General features: G+C 40.1%; 1 protein-coding gene across 6 annotated transcripts in view; it reads left to right on the top strand.

The window, feature by feature from the left end:
- Nucleotides 1-21,142, top strand: part of CASK (calcium/calmodulin dependent serine protein kinase) — a 183,046-nt gene that overhangs the window by 48,512 nt on the left and 113,392 nt on the right. For all 6 annotated transcript variants that reach the window (XM_063305254.1, XM_063305259.1, XM_063305258.1 and 3 more), the window contains exon 2: nt 4,604-4,716. In XM_063305254.1, the coding sequence (XP_063161324.1) occupies nt 4,604-4,716 (113 nt within the window). The remainder of the gene's footprint in view (nt 1-4,603; nt 4,717-21,142) is intronic.

The raw sequence follows: 21,142 nt of genomic DNA, 5'->3' as shown, positions 1-21,142 counted from the left end.
GGAAAGGAATCAGGGCAAGTGGCAGGCTCCAGAAAGGCATTTTGCATATGATTTAACAATTCCAGATGTTGTGAGTAAATCACAGTTGGTTATTCATGTCATAATTCTATTACATCCAAAATATCTTTTTCTTGAGTCACACTGTTAAGTTTTTATCAGTTTTAGGTACATTTGAATAATAGAATCATGGAGTTGGAAGAGATGACAAATCTTGCAAGATTTGCTAAAGCTTTTTGGACAGATAGCTATCTAGGTTTTGTTTGAAGACTGCCAGTACAGGGGAACATGCTTCATGTGTAAACCTGTTCCATTTGCTGACAGCTCATACAATCAGGAAGTTACTCCTGATGCATAGCCTGAATCTACTTCCTTATAGTTAACTATTGATTCTAGTCCTGCTTTCTGGGATAATGGAAACTGTCCCTCCTGCTATATATGACAAACTTTTAGATGTCCAGATACTACTATCACTATATCATACCTCCCTTCAATTTTCCTTCCACAGGCTAAACATACCCAGTTTATTCAGTCATTCCACATGCCATCTTGGTTGCCCTCTTCTGAATTCACCCAGTTTGGCAGACCTCCTTTTTAGACTTTAGTGCCCACAAATGGACACAGTATTCCAAGAGACTCCCTCACAAAGGCAGAAGAAAGTGGGACAATTACTTCCTGTGATCTGGACTCTATGCCCCTGTTAATACATCCCAAAGTAGCATTTGCTTTTTAGTAGCTACATCATGCTGTTGGTTCATGTTCAACTTTGTAATCTCCTAGAATACAAGATTCTTTTCACATTTGCTAGTTTTAAGTCAGGTTTCCTTATCCCACATATGTCCCTTACATTCTTTCTCCCCAAAGCCACAATTTACATCTTTCCCTGTTAAATTTCATCCTGTTCATTTTAGCCTAGTGTTCAAGCCCTTCTAGACCTTTTTTTAACCTTCTGTTTCTTTTCTAAGGTATTAGCTAATCATTCTAGTTTTGTATCATAATCATCCTTTCAGTCCCTTCATCCAGATCATTAATAAAATCATTGAACAGAACAGGCCTTAGACAGAGCCTTATGACACTCCACTCAATACTATTCTCAGGGTTGATGTACAGTCAGTTATTCAGCCAATTTTGAATTAACAATTGTATCATCTAGCCCATATTTTATTATTTCTTAATCAAATAGTAATTGGCACCGAAAAAGAAAAGAACTAAACAAAGCATACAAGATTGTAAGGAAAAAAAGGAGAAAGGGCACCACTGACCCCCCAAAAATCAAAAGTTGTTCATAATTGCCATATATCATGAGAATTAACAAGATTAGGTCTATTGTGATTAATATAATAATCAGCCCAGGTTTGATAAAACTGTATTCTTGCCTCTGAAGATTCATTATTCTAAATTTAGTAATTTTTTCTAATAGGACAATTGAAAAAGTGTATTAATCCACAAATTGTTAAATTTTCAAGAAATTTCCAATGCTACACAATTAACTTCATTGCTAAAAACAAGTATAGTCAGCTCCTTATTTGTAAGTGTAGCATTGGAGCATATAAATAAGTGTTAACAGCTCTAGCTCAGGGGAGCATTTGACCCTTTCATTTTTAGTAATAACAATTTCACTAAAAATGTCTACCAAAAGGGTATTACTTTATCACATGACTACCACTTATGGTAACATACAGTCCCTTTTGTGTATATTCCCTCCAGCATATTTTATTTATTTATTTATCATATTTATATAGCCGCCCATTACACAAAAGTGACTCATTTTAAAGAACGATTGTGTAAAATATATGTGCTGATCTAGCTTAAGTGCCACAGATGTAGCACCTTCCACTGCAACCCTTGGATAGAGGCAGAAAGGAGATCTCCTGATTTCCATTGTGGTTTCCATTTTGATTCAACTATTGTGTTGGCTAAATCAGTTTCCCAAGCATCCTTTAGACCAATAGGGGGATCAAATTTGCAATAGTAGTGTATAAATCCTTAATATTATTCCTTTCAATTGTGCCAAATATTTTAGTGTTATCAAAGATAGTATATGGGTAAGATATGTGGTTCCTGATTCTTCTTTATCCAGTGTAATGTTAAGTGATGGCAGAAGAACCAAGATAGCCAGCAGCTAGTACATTGTTCACTTTCATTCTTATTATTTTGCCTGGTATTACTATAAAAACCATTTATCCTGCAGAAGTTAAAATTTCTCAATAATTTTAATTCAGTTAATCATATTGATTTCCATCCCCCAAAAAGGTAATTAGAGCTCCTAGAGGGGAGATGCCATTTATTAATACTGGATACTTCTTTTTCCAGATCTGAAACATTGTCTCAGTAAAGACAAGATTAGTTTTGCTTTTATTGATAAAGACATTAATTTTTGAAAAACTATTTGGCTGAAAAAATATATAATTTTTAAAATTATAGGATTCTAACATAACCTCTGAATAAGTCCACTGCTTAGTCCAATCTTCTAGTATAAATTGAATTAAATGGTCAATTATGCTACTTGATAATACATTTTTAAATTTGGGACTCCCCAACCTCCCTATTTCTGCAGCCAATAAAAAATTCTTCTATTGATTTATTATTTCTTAGCATAATTTCATTCTGCTTCTGCCATACTATTAATATTCTATCTGGAATTTCCAATGGGTGGGATTGAAATAAGAAATTAAGTTTTGAATGACCTTCATTTTAATGGCTGCTATCATGCCTCAAATATTCAAATGTTATTTAGTCCAGCTTTTTATTTCTTTATTTTTTTCTTATACTGGGCTAAGCATGTTACTTTTAAAACATTTTTTATTATTCTTGGTGGTGTTAATCCATAAGTATTTCAAGAATTTGTAAGCACTGGGAAATCCTTGAACATCAGGTGTTTGTCGGAAGCTGTCTGTGAAGGTCACAAATAGCGATCATGTGACTGCAGGACGCTGTGACCATCATAAATGCATGCCGATTGCCAAGCACCCAAATCCCAATCACATGACCATTGGGATGCTGCAACAGCTGCTAGTTTGAGGACAGGTCGCAAATCTCCTTTTCCAGAACCCTCGTAACTTCAAGCGGTCACTGAACAAGCAGTAAGGGAGGACTACCTAATGAATCTTTTTTCTTTATCTTTGTTTAGGTTATTTGCCAACAATCTTGAGTTGTTTTTAGCAAATTCATAGTACTTTTGCTGTAAAAATAACAGTTGAGTAGAAATTATATCTCTAAAGCATTATTCTCTGTAAATATGAGATGATCCAATTCTATTGTATTTTTAGTAAATTCTTAATGAGAGTCAGTTTGGTGTAGTAGTTAAAGGCACCAGCCTAGAAACCAGGAGACTTTGAGATCTAGTCCCGCCTTAGGCACAAAGCCAGCTGGGTGACCTTTGGGCAGTCATTCTCTCTCAGCCTTAGGAAGATGTCAGTGGCAAACCATTTCTGAAAATCTTGCCAAGAGAACTGCAGGGACTAGTCCAAGCAGTCACAAAGGGTAAACACTGATTTGAAGGCACAAAAACAATAAATATTCCTTCTTATCAGAATGTTATACATTTATAATTTGCAACCATCTCTTTTTTTTTTTTATCCTATTCATCCAACTTATACATTCCCTTGTTACAACTGTTTTCATGATATCCCACTTCGTTGTTAAAGAGGTTTGTGTTACGTCATTTTCTTGAAAAAAAAATCTTAAAGTTTAAATTATTTGTTGTTTGCTGATACATTACAAAGCAGTGTAGGATTAAATGCCAATTATATGGGTTTCTCATCTGTTTTAAAAGCAAAGACCAGAGGTTCGCGATAAGTATAAGTGCAATTTCCCCATGTAAAACATCTTTAAAAGTTTTAGGTGTCCAAATATAATCTATTATTGAATGAGTTTAATGTCCACCTAAGTAAAAAGTAAAACCATTTATTAAAGAGTTTATAATTTCCCACACATCTACAAGATTGCACCTATGTATTAAATTTTGGAATTTCTTCAGAATTCCAGCTTGTTTTTTTAGTTTTTAAAGGGGCTAGGTTAGTTCCTGTAGATAATTTCACTGATCGCTGAACCACTGCTTTATTTATATGGCAATCCCAGCAGAAATGTCTTCTGACTGCATATGCATGCTCAGAAGATGCAGTGAGCCTTTGAGACGACATAGCATCTTGATAGTTTGAGCAACATGTTCCAGAAGATATTTCATTCCCTTCCTGGAGTGCCCTCTGAGTGATTCACACAGCCTGATTATACTGTGCAAAGCCTTCCTATGAAAATTTTTTAAAGAGAGATACTTTGCAGCTTGGAAAAATAAAAATGTAATTCCAAATGTAGAGAACTGTGATTTTAAACTTGGTAGCAATACTGATAGTAAAGTTTCATATGTATAGTCTAAAAGCTAGTAAGATAACATTGGTAACAGAACATTTTACCTTCTTATAATCCGTTCCAGTAGTTCCCAAAATAAAAGTTTAACAAAACATAACAAAATGATTTTGTAACACTTTATACCTCTTAAAATGCCAGTTCAATGAAAATTAAATTGAAAATGAAAAATAATAAAGTTGTATGTGAAAAAAGGGGGGGTCTGAACTTTTAAATTAATAAGTGGTGTTTTTCTTTCTAGGGGTCCATTCAGTGTTGTGCGGCGATGTATCAACAGAGAAACTGGGCAACAGTTTGCTGTAAAGATTGTCGATGTAGCAAAATTCACTTCAAGTCCAGGCTTAAGTACTGAAGGTAAAAATCAGTTGTTACTATGAAGTATTTTATTTTCCCTTACTATCTTTCTGATAAATATGTCCCAAATTTTTACTGGAATTTTTTTACCCCAAGAAAATGCTCTGTTTGAGAAGTATCTCAGTTATGGGTATTTTCTGTTAGTGTTGACGAACAAAAAGAAAATGAAAATGATCAATACTGTTAGCTATAGCCCATTATATATATTATTTCACTCAGATTATTTAACAAGGAAATCAAAGGAGTAAACTGTTTTGGACAAATTGGAGAATATTTTACTAAAGAATTATATTTAATACCTTTTCACAGCTGTAGCAATCTTATATTAGTTTAAAGCTGCAGCTAAGCTCTGCCTTTTTTGTTGCAATAAAATACTGAGCATCTAGTTTTTCAAAGAAATATCATTAGAGACATTACCTTGTTTGTTGCTGACCCATACTCTGCATTAAAGGTACCTGGTACTGCATGCATCTGCATTTTGAACCAGCTGTAGCTTCCAGGTGGTCTTCAAGGGCAGCCCTACGGAGAGCATATTGCAATAATCCAGTGATGAGGTTACCACAGCATGAGTAACTTTATGAAAGGTGTCTGAATTGAGGAAGAGGTGCAACTAGTGCACCAGATGAACCTGTGCCAAGGCCCTCCTGGTTAGAGTGGCCATCTGCACTTCAAGCATTAGCTGCACACCCCCAGGTTGCATGCCCATCAAATGGGGAAGTGCAGCCCCATCCAAGACCAATGATGGTAATGTCCCCAACTCCAGGGGGCCAAACAGCCACGCAATCTTGTCAGGATTGAGCCAAAGTCTTATCTGCCCCATCCAGACCTGAACAGCCTCCAGACCCTCAACAGCTTCATCTGCACAGCTTGGGGTTGTGATTTAAGCTGGATATCATCAGCATACTGATGATACCAAACCCCTAACTGATGGATGAACTCACCCAGTGGTTTCATGTAGATGTTAAACAGGAGAGAGGAGACAGTCAAGCCCTGAGGCACACTGAGACACGCTGAAAGCTGTGGATGCAATTTCTCACCCTCATCAATACTGACTGAAACCACCTGCTGAGGAATGAGGTAAACCACTGCAGCACAGTGCCTCCCACTCCTAATCCCCACAGAAGAAGAATACTGTGGTCAACACCAGTGAAAGTCCCTGAGAGGTCAAGGATCACTAGGATGGATACACCACCCCCATCCCAGTTCAGCCAAAGATCATCGACAGCTGACTGCTGTATCTGAACTGTACTCCAGTCTGAAACTAAAGTAAAATGTGATCAGAGAATCCCTTTCTTCCAAGATCCTCTGTAACTGCCATCCGACCAACTTCTCCACAACCGTCCTCCAAAAGGGAAGATTGGAGATTGGCTGATAATTGTCCAACATGGAGGTGTCCAGCAATGACCTCTAGAGGAAGAAGCATACCACCGCCTCTTCCAAGGCCATCATAACCAGTTCTTCTCTCGGAGAGGGTGATACCACACCATAGATCCATTTCCTGGGCTGTTTTAATAACCCAGAAGGGGCCAGTATCTAACAAACAGGTGGCCATACTAACAGACAGGAGGACCTTGTCCATTTCCTCAAGCATAACAGAATCAAATTCAGTCCAGATAACATCATAAGACTGTGCCCCAGGCAACTCACTTGAACTTGCCCACAGTCTAACTTCAAGTGAATTTGAACAACTTTTTCCACCAGATAGCACAAATATTCCTTTCTATGACCCCACAGATGATCCTGGGGCCCAGCTCCCCCCAACAAGGAGTGGGTCACCCTAAACTGGGCCACTGGGCGGCTATTGGCAGATGCAATAAGGGTGGAGAGATAACGTTTGGCTCGAATATGGGGTCTCTCTCATGTTCGGTTGGATTCACTCTTTGTCTTTCTCCAATGGCACTCCAGATGTTGCTTCTCATGCTTCATCTCCCAGAGCACCCTGGGATTGGCACATAGAGAGAGGCTGCATAGGAACAATCCGATCCAAAGCCTCAGTCACACACCTATTCCAGGTTGTAGCCAAAGCCTTGGCAAAACTGCCTGACAGGTCCTCAGGGAAAACTCCAATCTCCCTCTGGAACCTGATAGGATCTATCAGTTCCTTGGAACAGACCAACCTAAAAGACCTTTCTGTTCCTTCTGTCTAAATCACTTCTGCCCAAAACAACTATGTTCCTTTCTGACCTGTTTCATTTTGTATATGGATCGAAATATCCAAAATGCCTATGTTCGGGTACAGACCATGCAAAACCAGCTGTTCCATGCATGGAATAGTTTGTCCACAGAATGTCTTGCACTTGCTGAAATAAAATAACATTAACATTAAATAAAAGCTTTACTAATTTTTGTGATGGCTTAACTGTGAAGAAAGGCAGACACAGAAGTAAAAGAGAGAGGGAGGAATTCCAATTGCCCACACATCTTAAAAATGTATTCCTTTTTTAAGGATGGGTACTCTTGAAAAAGGAATATATTTTTGAAATGCATCAAGATTTTGTATGAAGATTATTAGCAATTAACAGTATCTCAAATAATAAAAAGAACTGGCTTGCTAGCAAATTAGGTAAAATACTGAGCTTCATTATGAATATACTGAATCAGCCAATGTATTTTTCAGATAAGGGATTATATTCACCTTTCCAATTCATGTTTGGAAGTGCTGTCCAAAATATGGGTGGGTCTTGATTGAAAAGTAGGTGGGTTCTAAAGTAGGGTGCTTGATAATATACTGCTGCGTGCTATTATTTTTAAAAAATCACTCTGGATTTTTAGCATTATTTCTCATTATCATTAACAGTGTGAAATTAGTTAAAATAGAATTCTTAGTAAGTAATGATCATGCTTAATTACTGATCAATTCCCCACATTGTTGTAATTAATATACAATTATCCTTGTATTACCAAGTAAACCAGTTTTCTGTTTAACCCAGTAATCTCAGTTCTTGAATAATGCTCTGTGTATCTCTTCCTGTAACAACAGCTGTGTTTGTGAACTGCAACTGACTAAGAGGACAATTAAACGGTTTGTTGATTGTTGCTGTGCTCCTTTGATTATTGAATGCTCCAAGTAAGGATCATAGTTGGAAGGGATTACAGGTAGTCCTCAACTTACAACTGCTCATTTAACAACAGTTTAAAGTTACGGCGGCCTTGGGAAAAGTGCTTTATGACCTGTACTCTCACTTACGGCCATCATACCACCCCCATAGTCACGTGATTGCAATTCGGACGCTTGGCAACCAGCTTTCATTTATGACTGGTTGCAGCATCCTGCAGTCATGTGATTGCAATTTGCAAGCTCTTTTGCCGGTTTCTGGCAGAAAACATCCATTGGGGAAGCTGGATTCATTTAATGAGCACAGTGATTCATTTAACAACCTTAAGTCGTTCGCTTAATGACTGTTGTAAAAATGGTCATAAAATTGGGTCCGATCACATGGTGACTCGACTTATGACCACAATGACTTAAAATGGAAATTCCAGTTCCAAATGTGATCTTAAGTCAAGGACTACCTGTATTGAGATTGAGATAATTTAGTTCAAACCCGGCCCCATATAGAATCCACTAGAGTCTCTCTGATTGATGATTATTCAGCCTCTGCCTGAAGACTTCTAGTGAAGATCTCAGCTACTCCATTGGCTGATAACTCATACAGAAATTCTAACCTGAACCTACTTCCTTGTAGTTATAACCCAATGATGCTCATCCTGCTCCCTGGGGTAACAGGGAATTAGTCTGTTCCCTCTTCTGTGTGACAGCCCTTCAGATATATGAAGTCTGAAATAATATCTTCACTCAGTGATCTCCTCTGTAAGTTAAACATATCCTGATCCTTTAACTTTTCATAAAACTTGGTTTCAAACCCCTCCCCATTAGGTCCCATTGAACTAACTCCATTTGTCACTGTCTGTTTGATACCCAAAATTTGACACCGTTTTCTAACTAGGGTCTGACTAGGGCAGAGTAGAATAGAAGAATTACCTCCCATGATCTGGATTCTGTGAGCCTGTTAATGCGCCCCAAGATAGCATTTGCCTTTTTAGTAGTTGCCTCACACTACCGACCCTCATTTAACTCATGGTCGGCAAGGTCACCCAGACCCCTTTCACATATGAGAATCCATCATCTTATATTTGTGCCTTACATTTTTCCTACCCAGATGCAGAACCTTTTACAGTAACTTTGTAAAACTCAACCTTTTTTTTCAGCCCATTCTCAAGCCAGTCTAGATTTTTCTGAATCTTCTGTCTCGCTTCTAAAGTATTAGCCATTCCTCCCAGCTTTGTGTCATCTGCAAACTTGAAAAGCCTCCACTCCCTCATCCAGGTCATTGATGAAATTGTTGAACATCACAGAGCTGTGTGGCATTCCATTCAGTGCTTGCCTTCATGATGAAATGGAGCCATTATTGAGCATTCTTTGGATGCAGTTATTCAACCAGTTTAAATCAGTCTGCTTGTTTCAGATGTTAAAGTTTTATTAAGGGGAATATCATGAGGCACTGTGTTGAAGTCTTTGCTGAGATCCAGATGTCTTGTATCTACAACATCCCCTGATCTACTAAACTAGTAACTCTATCAAAGAAATTTAGGTTTAATCTGGTATGATTTGTTTGTTACAAACTTATGCTAGGTCCTGTTAATTTTAGCATGCCTATCCATGTATTCACAAACATGCTGTTTAATAATCTCTTTGATCATCTTGTGCAATATATAGTAAACTGAAAAGTAAGTCCACCCCATTGAATTTTTTTACTTTTTCAGCATATTTCAACATACAGATATTTGATCTTCATTTCCACAATACTGACAGATAAAGGGGATATAATATAACAATTATGCATGATTTAAATTTTGTAGTTCTCTGGCATTCAGATGCCCTCTGGCACTCTTCAGACCATTTTAGCTTTGCCCCCATTTTTTTCACTTGCTTCGGCTTGTCTCTCCTTTTAGTTTTTAATAAGTCAGTAATAGGCAAAGCCACTTCAGCAAAATTGGGATAAATTGGCGATAGAAGATCACAAACCCCAGGAAACTTTGCACCTGTCTCCTAGTCTTTGGGACCTGCCAAGCCTGGACATCCTTCACCTTGGTGGGGTCCATTTCAATCCCTCTTCCTGACACTCAGTAGCCCAAATACTCCAGTTCTTTTTTGTGAAATTCACACTTTGACAATTTAGCACAGAGCTGGTTGTTAGCAATCTCTGAAGTACTTCTCTAACCAGTTTAACGTGCTCTTCCATAGTCTCTGAACAGATTAGGATATCATCAAGATACACAAGCGTGCCATGGTATAAAAATTAATGTAATATCTCACTAATTAAGTGCATAAAAACTCCAGCCCCCTCCCCCGACAATCCGAAGGGCATCACAAGATATTCAAAAGCCCCCAAGGGGGTAATTAAAGGCCATTTTCCATTCATCCCCTTCCCTGATGCACACTTGAAAGTAAGCCTTCCGTAAATCCAGTTTGGTAAAAATTTTGCCTTTTGATAGATGGGCCAGCATGCCCTTCATCAATGGTAATGGGTACTTATTCGAGGTGCAGCTAGCATTTAAACCTCAATAGTCGGTGCATAGCCTTAGAAACCCATCTTTCTTGGTTCTAAACAATATTAGTGCAGCCATTGGGGATTGAGCTGGCCATATAAACCCACATTTTAAGTTTTTAATTGATAAATTCCTGCAAGGTCCCAATCTCCTTCTCTGTCATGGGATACAATTTTGGCTTGGGTAGTGTGGCCCCCGGTTCCAGTTCAGTAGCACAGTCCGAAGCCCAATGGGGGAAGCTTATCTGATTCAGTCTCTAAAACACTTCCCACAAATCCCAGTATTGGGGAGGAATGGTTTCCTCCATCTCCACCCCAGGATCTTCAAGGGTTTCTTCTGCTGCTGCCAGTCTTTCTGCTGTAAGAGAGGAACCCTCCCAAAGGCCACCCTTGTAAGCCCTGTCTGTGAATTTGAATTGTCCAGTAGTCCAGTCTGTTTTGGGGTTCCTCTCCCGCAACCAGGAAAGACCCAAGATTACAGACTGACTCCCAATGGGTGTCACAACAAACTGCAAAGTCTCTTCATGAGTCCCCAATTTCATCCACACTGGCTCTGTGTAATCCTCCATGGGGCCACTCCGCATCTCAGACCCATCAGGTTGTATCAAAACAATGGGGTTCTTTAATTTCTCTAGTCTCAGACCCAATCCAGTTACAATGGCTGGATGGATCAAACAGTGAATGCACCTGGAATCTACCATAGCCATTAGGTCAGCCTTTCCTTCACCTCCCAAAGTCTCTAACTGAACTCTCACTGTCATGGTTGGGTACCCCCCCCACTCACCATTGGATCCTGGCACTCATCATTAGTCACCTGACCCTCTGTGCCTCTTAGGACAGGCTCCTGTGGTTTTCTGCTGGCGAGGGCTCTTCATCTGTGGAGCTTTGAGCGCCCTCTGAGTCACAACTTGGGGAATCCTCGGTGATTGCTGCCACCAATCCCTTGACTTTTGGAGTCTGGGTCTTTGTGCCTCTGCTGCTTGGTTTCCCTCGTCCACCTGTAGATGACTGGGGACAGTGGGCAATCCGATGACCTTCTTTTCCACGTTTTATACATAGCCCCTTTTTCATCCATCTTTCTTTCTGCTCATCTCACGAACGCCTGGCTCCCTCCTTTTTGCTGGGAGTTGACCCTTGGCTGGTCATCTTAGGGGGAAGCTGCATTTGTTAATGAGTCTTGAGGTGAAACTGCATGTCTCCCACTTCCTCCACCAGGCAGATCCAGCCCCTTAGGGTTTTGGGGTCTCCTCTGAGCTTGCACCACTCTAAGATGTCATGTTGCAGCCCCGCTTGAAAATGTTGAATTTTCAGCAACTCTGGCTAATCTAGCATCTGTCCTGCCAACTACTGGAACTCTACCGCATACTCGGTCACTGTTCTAGCCCCTTGCTTGATGTGTTGTAGACTGGTAGGTGCCCATGTCTTTGAAAGCGGGTCCTCAAATCTCTCTTAGGGCATACATAAAATCATTAAAGTCCATAAATATTTCCAACTTTGCATCATATAGCTGCACTAGCCATTCACTGGCATCCCCTTCCAGATGTGTGGAGATATAACATACCATGGCTGCCTCTGACTTGAATGAGTCTCCAAATTTCTCCATAAATGCCCTGACATGGGTTAGAAAACAGACGAGAAACTTGGAGTCCCCACTGAACTTTACTTTCAGGGCTCTTACCCCTTTGGGACCCAACGCCTTTTCAGCTCTGTCTTGGTGTCGCCTGCTCCGGCGCTGACCGGCTGAACCCCTGCTGACCATTCGCTTCCTTCACTGGCAGAGGCACTGCTCTCATCAGAAGTCATCTGCTCCTTTTTCTCCAGCTGCTGCTGCTTGTCCTGTTCCCTGAACTGGTGCAGTAACATCTCCGTGGCTCCCTGCAAGGAGGATACTCCATCTCTGATCGTACTCACTTTGCGCTCTAAGGATTGTAGTCCTCCCTCGACTTTGTCAAGCCTCGCCTCAGCTGCTAGTATTCGTCACCTGGAGTCTCTGTCATGTTTGTCGACATTCTGGTCCCACTCTGATGGCAGTTCAGCTCCTTCCCCCACTCCTTCTGACCATCAGGGTTTATACTTCAGCACAGGCCAAGGGCTCTCGACAATGATCGTTGGGCTTAAGGGCCATAGCTCTTGCTGCTTAGGAGGCGATGGCCAGGAAAGCCTCACCTTTATCAGGGAGGCACCTCTAGCCTCTGCTTGCATGTCTGACTGGCCCTCAACGCCTCCACCTTCAGTCAGCTCCTTAACTGGCCTCTCAGAATATGCCTCTTCGATTGTTCCTTGTAATATCAGACTTTCCTCAGTGAATTGAGATAAAGTCATCATTGGGAATCGTGACTTTCTGTGATGAACCCAATTCTCTATTCCCCTAAATCCAACTTAGCCACAAGTCATAGAAGTATGAATATGGTTTAAGTTTATTCAAAGAGAATCAGCATCTAGTTCAGAGACGAAGTCACGATTGGATTTTCACGTGCAATTTAGCAGTTTAAAACAATCTCCCGTCCCACAGCATGCAAGCAGCAAAGTCTGTAAAATTCCACTGGGCCTCCTCCATCTGCCTCCCTCTGTTCCCTCTTTCTCCAGGTGGTACAAACATTCCGGCCTTGAACAGGCCATCTCTCTCATCACCCGATGGTTGGCATTCCTCACCACGCGTGCTTTCCTTCAGCACCTTCAACTGCACCCCCCATCCCCCTCGCCCCCCTCTACTGCCTTGCCGCAGTCAAACTGCATGGCAGGGAGGAAGCACCGAATTTGAACGGGGTGCATGGCTTCCAACCTGACAACCATATCAGGTCCAAATGATTAGAATGTTGTTAGGATCTGGGGGAAGCTTGTCTAATTTAAAGCTTGGACATCTAGTTTGACTTGCTCTTCATTGTTGAAGTGTGTGGTATCATGGTGCCTAGATCAAAAGAGCTCTCTGGGGCCTTCAAAAAGACAGAGATGCCTATGAATCTGGAAAGGGATTTTAAAAGATTGCCAAACAGTTGGGCATCAATCTTTCCACTGACTGGAAGATTATCTGCAAGTTGGAGAAGATTTCAAACAACTGCCGACTTGCCCAGGCCAGGCTGTCCCAACAAGTTCAGCCTGAGAGCAAAACACAACATCCTGAAAGAATCCTCTAAGACCTACAGGTAGCTCTTGCCACTATCGGTATCAGAGTGCATGAATCTACTATTAGAAAGAAGCTGCACAAATTAGATTTATATGGGAGGTGTGTGAGGAAGAAGTCTTTGCTGTCCAGAAAGAATATCAGGGCAAGACTAAAGGTTGCTCATGAACACCTAGGCAAAGGTCAGGACTTTTAGAACGTGCTGTGGACAGATGGGCAAAGGTAGTTATTTGGCCACAGTACCAGAAGACGCGTCTGGTGAAAACCAAAGACCTGATACCAATTGAAAAACATGGTGGTAGAAATGTTATGGTTTGGGGCTGCTTTGCTGCATCAGGGACTTGGGAAGCTCACCATCACATAATCCACTACGAATTCTTCATTGTACCAGAGGGTGCTTAAGGATAATGTGAGACTATCTGTCAAAAGATTGAATCTCAACCAAAAGTGGACTTTGCTACAGTGGTTTTGTTATCTCCACTAGTTCCTTCAGTATCATAGGTCTTTAGCCATTTATTAAAAGATAGGGGGAAATTGGAATTAACTTGATTTCAGCTGGGAATTTAACTGAAAAGTTAGTTATGGGACTGCCACAGAAACATGGCAGTTAAACATAAACAGGCATTAAATAGGTTTATACCACCAAATACAACCATGGGTATCTACAGGAGATGAGCAGAGTGATGGTATGTGTATTATGATGCAGACTCTGCCCTTTAATATATTTGCTCGCATGACACAAGTACAAAAGGGCAGAGCTTGCGCTGTGACATCTCCATACATGTTTAGCATTTTTAGTGGTATTGTTATGAAATGACACCTATGAGTATGGCTTTTATGCTTGTCACTGAAACCATAGTTTTTAAAATAGGACAAAATTCCAATCCTCAGAATATTATTGCGGAAATCATCAGTGAATTAGGAAACCTCTGTTATAGATGTAAAGTAAAAAACATAATAAAAAATCAATAGATAATGTCAATTGATTGGCATTGCCACCAGAAATTGAAAACCATTTAGGAGAAGGATTTAGTGCTGCAGAAAGCTCACTTCTCCTCCCACTGCCCCCATACATACAAACCAGTGATTATATATCAGGACAATGTGATGATGAATAGGAATTGGAGACAATCCGTAAATAATGGATATGTATATACTGTAGTGAAAGAAAGTAAAAATGTTTCAAATCTTAATGAAATGTCTTCACAAGAAAACAGTTTGCTTAGGTAGTTACTTCCAGTTTAAACATTATTCCCTGTTTATTCAAGAAACTGCTTATTTTTTGTAACAAAACTGAGATGTTAAATGGTATATGGAACTAGGAGATAAAATTGATTGGTACAGTTGAATTTTTCTAGCAGTTTTGCATAAAGTATTCTTTTAACAACGTCTGTTAACTGCAAAAAAAAGTAAATGATTCGGTCTCAAATCCAAATTGTGTTTTCTGTATAAAAAAATAGTGACACGTGTCACAGATACAAGATAAAACTAAAAATCTATGTTTAGCATAGCAAAAATTGTAACTTGCTGTAGGGTTTTTTGTCTTGAACAGTAGGCTTCTGTGTTATGTCTTTGAAATTCACATAAATTACAAAATGATAATTTATTGATATATACATTGAATATTCCACTCATAAATAACTGGAAAGTTTGAATTATAGTATAGCATTGTCATTAGGAAATCCCTGTTATTTTATCTTTGACTGTAAGATTGTACAGTTTAAAGAATCATTTGGGCCATCTTATCTGAGTATACAAGAGTCTAATTTAAAAAATCCTCAGTAGATGGTTGATCCAATTTCTGCTTTAAGACATCTAATGTAGGGGAATTCAGTAACTGCTCTGCTAATTTGTGTTGTCAGACTGCTTTTATTGTTAGGAAGACTTTTTTTCTGACATTCAGTCAGAATTTGCCTCACTGTGATCTAAGACCATTAATCTCTATCCTGCATTTGGAGAGAAAACAGGCTTTGAAAGATGCTTCATATCCTCACTAAGTTATCTTTTTGAAAGGCTAAACAGTTCTAATTCTCTCAGTCTTCCCTTGTAAATATTTCCAGTTGCTGGATAATCTGTTGTCCTTTTCTGAACAAGGTAGTCCTCACTTAACAACCATTCATTCAGCATCCATTCAAAGTTATAACGGGACTGAAAAAATGGACTTACAACTGGACCCCGAAGTTACAGCCATTGCAACGCCCCCACAGTCATATCAAAATTCAGGCGCTTGGCAGCCTGCCCGCACTTATGACCACAGGGGTGCTTCAGCTTCCCCCACCTGCCTATCTTCCCCCCATCTCTGCCCTTTTGGGTGCCCTGCACTCCACCACATACCCATGCTGCCCTCCACCGGCATTGCCTCCTGCTGCCCATATCTGACCTTCACAAAAAGCCCCTGAGCAGCAGTGCAAAGCCCAGCCCAGTCCCAGCCGCAGTTGCCCTTACCACTCTGCACTCCAAGGCCCCTGCTACCCTGTGCTCCGCTGCCTCAGCTCACCTTTGCCATCTTCCTCCTCCTTCTGCTGGCCTGGGATCCAGGCATTGGGTGAGCTTGGACTCTGCAAAGCTTCACAAACAGCCAGCAACTTTCAATGTGAGTGGCAGGGTGAGGCTTTGCAAGAGGCACTTCCAGAGGTGACGCTTTCCAGGAGCACACATCCCAGGGCTGCCATGACTTGATCCTGGGCCAGCAGGAGGAGAAAGAAGATGGTGAAGGTGAGCTGGGCCAGTGGAGGGCAGGGCAGCAGGGTCATCAGGGTGCAGGGTGGTGATGGGGACCGGGCTGGGATGGACTTCGCGCTGTGGCACAGGTTTTTTGCAGCCCAGAGCCACAGCATGCCAGGAAGGCCCTGAGCCACAGCGCATTCTTTACCTGGCCTTCCTGAGTTCATGTGGCACCACAGCATCCCCCTCCCCCAACTCATGCATGGCCTGTGTTGGCCCTCCCAGGCCTTCCCAACCACCCCCACAGCACCCCAGTGCTCGTTACCTGGGACTCCTGCCTTTTCCCATTTAATAACCCGCACGTCTTGGGGTTACAGCAGCAACAGGGAGTGGCGGGATTGCCATTGCTAAGCAATGCAGCCACGTGACATCTCACTTTATAGCCACATCGCTTAGCGATGGAAGTTCTTGTCCCGATTTGGTTGTAAGTCAAAGACTAGCTGTACACACACAGAATTTTTAAGTGCTTACTGAGAAATTTTCCTTCTATTTCATAAATGCTCCTTAGTTTTAAAAGCTACTAGGAAAATAGTTGGCAATCCTGTTTTCATTTATAATAGCATATATAGGCAGTCATTGAAGGTACCTGATTTGAAAAAATTGATTGAGAAAATAGTTAGGATTAAAGTATCAGCTTTATGTGTTCTCTGTTCGTGGACCTCAGCACCTCTCATTGCTCTTCTTGATTGAACACTTTTTTTGTTTTAAGCCATATTGTTAAACTGGATTTTATTGGCAAACATACAGTTGATAATCATTTTCTTCTGCTTCTCTAGAAATAGATTTGTCTTCTGAATTTCTTCATAACATTGAGAATATTTGAGAAATATTAACACTTTGCTATTAAAATCCATAGAACAAGCTGTATGGTTAAATAATTTTAAACTTCATTCAGTTGCAATAGGAAAGACCTTGTATCAAGTTTGGTCCATTGTTCCTTTAGTTCAATGGTTTTGCAAAGCTGTTGATCAGCTCTACAAACAGGCTAGAGAAATGGGCTGAAAACAACAGAACAAAATTAAATTAATAGGAACAACTACAAAGTTCTTAATTTGGGGAAAAATAGCTGTTTCTACTGTCTCTTGAAATAATCTGTTTTCAGATTGAAATTTCTAGCTATTTTATTTCCCATCTTTATTTCTGAAAGGCTTTGATTAGTTCTGACCAAAAAAAATACCCTACTCAGTAATTTGGCCCTTTGTTACTAGTGGGGTGTAGTGAGTCAAAAGTTATATTTGTAGAACTGCTTTGGGAAAGAGAGTCTAATTGTGTAAAGATCTGCCACTGCTGTTCTTTCACATATACCTCACTACTTAGATTCCAGTAATTTCCCAAAGTAAATTATGTTTCAAGTCCATCAAGGTCTGCATATTCATTGTCCAAAAATACTTTTTTGTTTGTTTTTCCAGGCTGTGGCACACAGGTCTTAAAATATTTTGAGCAGCTTGTGTGCCAACCTACACTTGGAAAATAATAATGTAAATAGTTTGACAATGGGCATCAGATCTGAATGAAATATCTTTCAACAGGGGACATTAAAAACAAGTTTAGTGTAATGAGTTTCTATCATCCATCTTAAAGTCTGATAAAATGTACTTGTATTTATTTAAATTTCTTTATTTTAAATTATACATGCACACTACAATATATATATTTCCAGTCAGATTCCAGAAGAAAATCACATTAGTAACACAGGTATGTGCTGTTTTTTAAAAAGCCTCTTTTTATTGTGTCAAAATAATTTGAATATTAAAAGAAAATTATATAAAAATTAGCAAAATATTAAATACTAACATTATTTTTAGAAAGAAAATTAAAAAGGGCCCCTAAAATTTTTCTTTCACATATAAAACAACTCCAAAACTCTCATGCAATTGCTCAAAATTTCTTTCTTTCCCCTTTGTCAAACAAAATATCAGTAATTCAGACATTGACAGATTGCACATATCAGTCTATTGCTGCCAGTCTCATGGAAATTCGTCCTTCAAATATTGTTTAATACTTTCGGCTGATCATCCTCAATACACAAAAGTTCCCAATTTTTTTTAATGTTTTGATAGATTGCAAATGCTGGATATAAGCCAAGCAGAACATATTCATTAGGCTGTACAAAGCATTCAGAAATGCCACTCTGCAAACCGTATTAGTGTGAATGACACACACTTCCTCACAGTTTTAAAGCAATCTCATCCTCGGGAAGATTCATGCAGCATTTTGAAGGCTGTCTGCACATACATGCATAGAAAACACTTCTGCCAAAACTGCAGTGAAACAATGGTCATATTAGAAGTCCTGTAGATATCAGTCCCAACAATAATATAAGTCCAGACTATATGATTTAAAGTTTGAGTTTATAATAGTATTTGTAGCAGCAAGACCATTGCATCGTTTTTATTAATTTATTATTTATACTTCAGAAGAATAAAATTGGTTATCACCCAGGTGCCTACTTTTTCCCTCAGTAACTTAACAGTGATAGACTGTTACATTCTTTTGTCTGTAAACTACTAAAAGATTTCAATTGTCAGTGGCATCTGTAAAATACAGTTGTTGGCTATCTCAAAATTTTGGGGAAAACCTAATTACTTGAACATCGTTTTAAGAAGGAAGGAAGGAAAACTAGACATGGATTATCACATTTGGCAGTTACAATCTTATTCATGGAAGGAGTAAAGGTAATGTTACACATCTTCCAGTTGTAGATTCATGCCTAGCCATGTTATTACCTTGGTTATGGTGCTATCCTATTTTGCATTGACTCTTGGATTTGAAACAGGAATCCTGGATACAGTCAGGACCAGAAATATTGGAACAAGGATAACTGTTTTGACATTTGGCCTCTGTATACCACCGCATTGAATTCGAAAGGAAACATACCCAGATGGGAGCGAAGTCAGGACTTTCAGCTGTAATTCAAGGGGTTTGACAAAAGTGGGGCACTAACCATTCGGGAAGTACAGCCAGTGGCATACAACCTCCACCCCCCATTGTTGGTGGCTCATAAGTAATGGAACAAACCAACATTATTACAAATATAAGGATCACCTTTAATACCTGGATGAAAATCCTTTGCTGTCAATGACTGCCTGAAGTCTGGAACCCATGGACATGACCAAATGCTGAGTTTCCTCCCTCGAGATGCTTTGCCAGACCTTTACTGCAGCTGCCTTCAGCTGCTGCTTGTTTGGGGGTCTTTCTGCCTTCAGTCTTATCTTCAGTGAGTGAAAAGCATTGGCCATTGAAGAACATCCCACTTCTTTGCCTTGAGAAACTCTTGGGTAGCTTTTGCTATATGTTTTAGGTCATTATCCATCCGCAATATGAAGTGGCGTCCTATCAGTTTGGCAGCATGTGGCTGAATCTGAGCAGAAAGTATAGCTCTATATGCTTCAGAATTCATCCTGCTGCTTTTATCAGCAGCCAGGTCATCAATAAACCCCAGTGACCCGGTTCCATTGGCAGCCATACATGCCCATGCCATAACACTTCCTCCACCATGTTTGACAGATGAAGTGGTATGCTTTGGATCATGAGCTGTTCCTTTCCTTCTCCATACTTTTCTCTTCCCATCATTCTGGTGCAAGTTAATCTTGGTTTCATCAGTCCAAAGAATCTTACTCAGAACTGGGCAGGCTTTTTAGGTGTTTGCTGGCAAAGTCTAATCTGGCCTTTCTGTTCTTGAGCGTTACCAGTGGTTTGCACCTTGTTGTGAAGTCTCTGTATTTACATTCATAAAGCTGTCTCTTGACTGTAGATGTTGACAATGACATGCCTACCTCCTCAAGAGTGTTCTTTACCTGGCTAGATGTTGTGAAAGGGTTGCTCTTCACCATGAGCAGAATACTGCGGTCATCCACTTTAGTTGTCTTCCATGGTTTTCCAGGCCTTTTGCTGTTGCTGAGCTTGCCAGTTAATTCCTTCTTTTTCAGGATGTTCCAAACTGTTGTATTGGCCACTCCCAATGTTTTTGCTATCTCTCTGATGGGTTTATTTTGTTTTCTCAGCCTAATGATGGCCTCCTTCACTCACATGGACACCTCTTTGGACCTCATGTTGAGCATTCCAGTGAACAGCTACCAAATGCAAATGTAACACTCAGAACCACCTCCAGGCCTTTTATCTGCTTGATTGGTCATGGGGTACCCAGGAAACAGGCCACACCTGGACATGCAGCTGCTTGTCAGCCATTAGTTCCATTACTTATGAGCCACCAACAAAGGGGGTATGTGTAAAAATCAAACTAAAAAGCATATAGATTGCCTGCCATTATAATTAATAATACAACAATTATAATCTTAATCATATTAAGCCTAAACCAAGCATATATTATTATACCTTTTAATCTTAATCCAAATAGTTAAAGATGAATGAATTCAAACCAGCCCTAGAAGCAATCCAAATAAATATTCTTAAGCCCTTTGTTGCTGTGTATTCATCTAGTCGCTCCCAACTCTCCGTGACTTCATGGACCAGCCCACTCCAGAACTTCCTGTCATTAGTCACCACCCCCAGCTCCCCCAAGGTCGAGTCCATCCTCTCTGGAATATCATTCATCCATCTTGCCCTTGGTTGGCCCCTCTTCCTTTTGCCTTCCACTCTCCCTAGCATCAGCATCTTCTCCAGGGTATCCTGTGTTCTCATTATGTGTCCAAAGTACTTCAGTTTTGCCTTTAATATCATTCCCTCAAGTGAGCAGTCTGGCTTTATTTCCTGGAGTATGGACTGGTTTGATCTTCTTGCAGTCCAAGGCACTCTCAGAATTTTCCTCCAACACCACAGTTCCAAAACATCTATCTTTCTTCGCTCAGTCTTCCCTGTGGTCCAGCTCTCGCAGCCATATGTTACTACGGGGAACACCATTGCTTTAACTATGTGGACCTTTGTTGTCGGTGTGATGCCTCTGCTCTTAATTATTTTATTGAGATTTGTCATTGCTCTCCTCCCAAGGATTAAGTGTCTTCTGATTTCCTGACTGCAGTCAGCGTCTGCAGTAATCTTTGTGCCTAGAAATATGTGTGCTATACAGTAATCT

Source organism: Candoia aspera, chromosome 5 (assembly GCF_035149785.1).
Source record: "Candoia aspera isolate rCanAsp1 chromosome 5, rCanAsp1.hap2, whole genome shotgun sequence".
Classification (NCBI taxonomy): Eukaryota; Metazoa; Chordata; class Lepidosauria; order Squamata; family Boidae; genus Candoia; species Candoia aspera.
Note: the sequence above shows the minus strand (reverse complement) of the source record. Positions and strands in the feature narration are given on the sequence as shown.